General features: G+C 40.5%; 1 protein-coding gene across 1 annotated transcript; it reads left to right on the plus strand.

The window, feature by feature from the left end:
* The first annotated feature begins 1,805 nt into the window (after window positions 1-1,805).
* Window positions 1,806-3,430, plus strand: nr0b1 (nuclear receptor subfamily 0, group B, member 1). The gene is made up of 2 exons (XM_037686564.1): window positions 1,806-2,492; window positions 2,987-3,430. The coding sequence occupies exons 1-2, from the start codon at window positions 1,823-1,825 to the stop codon at window positions 3,226-3,228; spliced, it is 912 nt and encodes a 303-aa protein (XP_037542492.1). The 5' UTR covers window positions 1,806-1,822; the 3' UTR covers window positions 3,229-3,430.
* The last annotated feature ends 2,847 nt before the right edge of the window (window positions 3,431-6,277 follow it).

The raw sequence follows: 6,277 nt of genomic DNA on the forward strand, positions 1-6,277 counted from the left end.
ATTAAGCCTTCAGATCTTTCTCTGCTCTTTATTTATCACTGGCTCCTGCACAACAAACAGCAACACAGAGTCTGAGGTAGAACTGGAAGGAGAGGTTGTCTCTGAGTCATTCTCCGTGTTTTTAACTCTCTAATAAACTTTGAACAGTCTAATAAAGAGTTCTGAAGGACCACATTCAAATGTAATTATTCTGTCTCTATCACACATTTCAAAACCACTCCCACGAAATTAGCAAAAATAAAATGAAATAATGCAGAAAAAGACCTAAAGCAATGAGAAAATCCAGCGCTCTTTGGAGGTTTATGGCTCAGCCATAGAAGCATCATTCAAAGTTTGAACTGGTCACAGAAAGTTGGACTGAACTGGTGATTTGTTATCTCTCTTGTGGGACTTTAGCACCTGCAAACTGGTTATATGGAGTGTGCTGTTTGTGGAAATCAGTTTGTTTGGTGTTTCCTCAGATTGAAGAAGTCCTTTGGATGAAGGATGAAACGTCTCAGCAAAAAAAAAAAGAAACCATCCAGATGATCTGACTGAACATTGATACTGAGCATGAACTTTGGTGATATCTCTCATGATTTTAACATGACTGCATTTTATGTTTTAGACTTTTTAAGATTTTTTTTTTTTACGTGTGCAATTTAGACGTTGATGCACTTTAAGTTTTGAGCTGTTTAAGGTTTCCAAAATTTCTGCAAACTGTTCTTAGGCACATAAATCTTACACTTAAGTTCATACAAGTTCAAAATAACATTTTTGTCTTTATCCACACTTTGAATCTATTTAATCACAAAATACTACATTTTCTTGCATATAAACTATATGTCAAACTCAAGGCCCGGGGGCCAAATGTGGTCCTCGTTGACATCTTAGCTGGCCCCCAAGATGACATGTGATATGTAAAATACTTCTAGCTCTTGAATTTTTTTCAGTAATCTTTGATTATGATGCTGAAAGCACAACAGAGAACACCAAATGAGACCAATCAAACTCTTGTTGAGGAACCTGCGACCAAAAAAAGATGTTGGATATCTGATTTGAGTTAATGCAGTTTCTGAAATTAGCCCTGAGTTTGGAAAAAGGTTTTAATTTTGGCCCCCCTTTTGTGAGTTTGGCTCCGCTGATATACACCCTCAGAGTAAGGAAGGAGATTGCACCTACATAAAACCCTGTTACATACATATATACGTGAGATGATGCTTCTGCCTCTTATGGTTGTGGCACAGTGACTGAGGCTTACTTTCTAATCTACATTCCTGTCTGCTACCTTAAAGACTGAGAGACAAAGGTGTATGGTTTCCATGGTGACCCTGGCAGTAAATTTAGCCTCATTCTATAATCTTAGTTCTCTTGATGCTTTATTTACAGTTATGTCATTTTGTCAACTCAGATTAAAAACAAGGTTGAAATTAATAATCCACCTCACTGATGATCTACTGTAGACATATGAAAACTTAAAGGGTTCAGGTTATTTGTTTTGGGTTTTATTGGAGTCTTTTTTTTTTTTTTTAACCAATGAACAGAGACGATAAAAGTAAATTGATAATAAAACAAAATGCAATCTAAAAATATTTCTTTTTGCAGACTGAACGTGTGAGAGATGAGCGAGAGGGAAAGAGAGAAAGAGGAGGTGGAGACAGAGGAGGTGCGTAACTCTGGGGAGGTGGAATGAGCAGTAGTTCGGAACAATCTCTCAAAGTGCGGGGACAGACGGGAGCTGTTAGAAACTGGCTGCCCTTCACTGGGGGGCTATCAGGGGGGTGAGAGAAAACAGCTACCTGTCACTGACCCCCGGCTCATGTAGAGGACCCGGCTGGAGGTCATGGCCACCCTGGAGGGCTGCCGCTGTCGGGGTGCCAGCGCCCGGACCACCAGCAGCATTCTCTACAGCATTCTGAAGAGCGACAGCCTCGTGACCCCCGAGGAGCAGCAGCAGCACGCCCAGCATCAAACACTGCACCTCCTGCTCCACAAGACCCCCTCCTCCTCCTCCTCTTCCTCCTCCTGCTCCTCCTCCTCCTCCGCGCCCCCAGCCTCGCTGCAGGAGCTCCGGCAGCAGCAGCAGCAGGCCTGCTCCTGCGGCTCCACGCGGCGCCGGGGGGTCCTGCGCTCCCCCCAGGTCACATGCAAAGCCGCGTCCGCCGTGCTGGTCAAGACGCTGCGCTTCGTGAAGAACGTGCCGTGCTTCCGCGAGCTGCCGGAGGACGACCAGCTGCTGCTCATCCGGAGCGGCTGGGCGCCCCTGCTCGTGCTGGGACTCGCGCAGGACCGCGTGGACTTTGAGACCACGGAGACGGTGGAGCCCAGCATGTTGCAGCGCATCCTCACGGGTCAGCCCGAGCGGCAGAGCGAGGCGCACCAGAGCCGCGCCGCGCCCGGGGTGTCCGTGGTGGACATCGAGGCCATCAAAGCTTTCCTGAAGAAGTGCTGGAGTGTCGACATCAGCACCAAGGAGTACGCGTACCTGAAGGGAGCGGTGCTGTTCAATCCAGGTGGGTCCACAATGAAAGTTGGGGTTGCACGATATTATTTATGGCAACATGATGGTGCGCACTGACTGCTTGGATTGCAATAAATCATGGACCATTACATCCTGATGCACGCTCAATAATCCAGGTGGATAAATCTGGACGGGTTTTTGTTGAAACTTTCAACTTTTATCCAAAAGACTGAAGAAATCTTTTGGATAAAAAAACAAAACATTCCAACCATGAACAATCCAGAGGGCCTGACTCAACCATAATATTATTACTGGATGTAATTGTCCTTGATGCCACACCTGGTTTTGGTGATAGTAATGAAAGAAGAGAAAGTGAGGAAAATGTGGGTTTATACTATAATTGATATTGACATTGCTATAATCAGAAGTTTGTTCGTATCATGCTAAATCAGACCGATTTATCTAAATAAATCAAAAGCGTTCAAAGTGACAGACACGCACGCGCTTGAAACTTGACCTCCCTTCCTCTCTTTTGCTCTGTCTCAGATCTGGAGGGTTTGCATTGTCTGCACTACATCCAGTCGCTGCGTCGGGAGGCGCACCAGGCTCTAAACGAACACGTCCGGCTGATCCACCGTGAAGACACGACGCGCTTCGCCAAGCTGCTCATTGCCCTGTCCATGCTGAGGGCCGTCAGCCCCTCGGTGGTCGCCCAGCTCTTCTTCAGGCCCATCATTGGAGCGGTGAACATCGAGGAGGTGCTCATGGAGATGTTCTACGGGAAGTAGGCCACAGCCTCCCAGAGAGGGATGAATCCAGCAGGTTTTAATCTGTTCAGGAGGACTGAAGATGCTCTGAACTGAGCGGAGGAGAGGAGGACTTCATGGATTGTGAAGGGACCAACACAAGCAAGCCCAAGTGTGTGTGTGTATGTGCGTATGTGAGATAGAGAATGATGAAGGTAAAATATGTTATTATAGAGGAATAATACAAAGCAGCTGCTGGAATTCATAACTTATTTGTTTTTATAAAAACTATTTTTCTATAATAATAATAATAAAAATGACCATGTGAAGGTGTGTGGTATCTTCTCTTTTCAGCACTGACACACTTTCCAGTGAAGAAATTGCGTCAGACGGTATCTTTACGCAGGAAATAACGCACTACGGCAGTGATAGAGCACTTTAAAAACATGACATCACATGAAATGATGTGTTTTAGGTCAACGCTGATGTTTCAGATGAAAGCACTAGAGGACAAACAGTTCAGTTAAACACAAACTCTGAAAAGTTTGAATGAATTGGTGGAATACCAAACTAGCCCACCAGAGCTCTCCACTAAACCGCTCCCTCCTGTCAGCTCTGCATCACAAGCTGTCACTAACACAGGGCTCTGCAAGCTTTGCAAGCAAAAGAGCCACAAAACATGCATGATTTAAGGTCAACTACTTTTAATTCACACTAAAATTACCTTAAAATGTTGGTAATATGTATATAGACTTATATACATTATGAAATGCAAGGTTTATAATAAATAGTTTCTATTGATTTATATTTTTTGCTTGCCAGGACAAAAAGCGTAAACTCCTTTGAAGAATTAAAAAAAGTTTTTTTTTTAACCTCTTGCATAACATTTAAATACTGAACCAGTGCAAGTCTTTTGTATTCTTGTGAAAAATGAATAGAAGCCTACAGTTTGGAAATGTAAACCTTTACGGACACTTTAGTAAATTATAAAAGTAACAACATTGGGTGAAGTTATTGGACATTTAATTGCGACTTACTGGATTTATTTCACAGTAATTAAAGCAGAGACCTTCATTTATTTATGCAAGACTTCCAATTCTTCTCAAGATGACTTGCCTTTTTGTTTTTACAAAAAATAGTTTTGATGACTCTGGACATATAATAAGTGTGTAACGCCGTCTTCTGTCCCCAGCAGCAAGTTGCTCATAAATCTTCTGCTGGATTTCAGAGAAAGACAACAGGAAGTTGCATCAATGAAGTAGCCAACAACTGATTAATTTGTTTTGCTCCTTGGCTTAATATCATTCTGTCATGGATATTTTACTCAGACATTTAATATAAATGGACAGAAAACTCCTTAAATTACCTTTTCTATTGTGGTTATGAATGTGAATATTACTACTTTTTCAAAAAGTTAAGTCAGGTCCTCTGGACTGATTCTTCTTTATTGAAACATTTCATCTTTTATCCAAAAGCCTGTCAGTCTGAGGAGCTGCAATAAACTCAGTTTTATAAATATCCCCTTCTCAAATAATAATGTCCAGATCAGGAGTCTGCAATCTTTACGATCAAATGAGCCATTTCTGCCTTTGTTCACTAAATTAAACGTGTCCGGAGCCACAATACCTGCTACAACTGGGATTCTCAACTGGTGGCCCACAGACCACTTGGAGGGTGCCTTTCTGGACAGTAGGGGTGATTTCATAAAACTAAAAATATCTAATAATTTTCAACATTTTATATGTATTTTTACATTCTAAGACAAAATAAAATATGAGATTCTTGTAAGGAAGGAAAAAAAAAGTTTTTGTCCAGTTTCTAAAAACTAAAATAATAAACTATGCATTCTTATGTGATTTTTTTTAATTGTAGAACAATTACATATCCTACTTTGAAGAAATAAAGCATATAAAGTGAACGTGAGTATGTTTTACTCCTTGTTATGTTTCTTCTTTTAGTTGTTATAACAACTGATAAAATTCAGTTTTATGTCTGTTTTGGTCAAAGCTTGAAAGAGCCGCTGCACAGGGACCAAATGTGGCTCCAGAGCCGCAGGTTGCAGACCCCTGGTCTAGATATATGCATGCCACTTGCTATTCACAGAGGGCAAGCTGCAAGTGGCCATCAGGGCACTAACGATCCGTTGTTAGGCTGATGGTCCTCCTTTATCATGTGAACAGCAAACTGGTTGATCCACTATGAGAAGGTGCTATTTATAACACTGAGTTTACTGCAGCTCCTCACAATGATGAAGTCTTTTGGATAAAAGAGGACCTGACTTAACTTTAGATTTTTCTTCCTGGATTATTAAGCATGCATCAGGAGATTAATACTTTTTATGCTGGTTTTGGTCAAAACAGCAAAAAGCTGCGTAGTCGCCGCAGGTTGCAGATTGACACTATAATCTGTTACACATGAATGACCTTAGATAGACAACATCATCTCTCTAAAAAAAGGAAATGGTTACATAGTATTAAAATGTATTAAATATTGCACAAGTTAAGTAAGTAAAAATATACTAGTTTATGAGCAAACAACAATTACAGACACTTGTTTTGTAGTAATTTGAAAAGATAAACATCAGTTTCTAAAATTTAATTGCTTCCATAAAAAGGTGGATACAAACACAATTAATGCCATTTTTTTTACCACATTAAACATTTTAGCCATTCATATATTGGTTTTGAGCTACCAACAAGGCTAAATAATTGTTGTTTGAATTTATAAAAAAAGAGACTAAAATAAAAAAGTCAAAGTATTTGATATAGTATAAAATACAATGTACATTTATCCTCACTATGAGTAGAGAGGTGACTTCCATATGCTGCTCACTGTTTCACAGCTTGCATTCAATCCTCTGCATTGGTTTAGTGGTTGATTTGAATTTTGTTGCAAATATTTGGTCAAAAATATTGACCTATAAAGGCAACATAAGTCATATTTTTGCCCCAAATTATACGTAAATATACAAAAAATGACCCAAAATTTATTAGAAAAGCTACAGAGAAAATTGATCAATAGTCTCCACATAAACAACAATAATGCAGGCTGAGGGTTTTATTAAATACAGCTAATCCGTGACAACATGACT

This window comes from Nematolebias whitei, chromosome 13, assembly GCF_014905685.2.
Source record: "Nematolebias whitei isolate Nwh7 chromosome 13, NemWhi1, whole genome shotgun sequence".
Taxonomy (NCBI): Eukaryota; Metazoa; Chordata; class Actinopteri; order Cyprinodontiformes; family Rivulidae; genus Nematolebias; species Nematolebias whitei.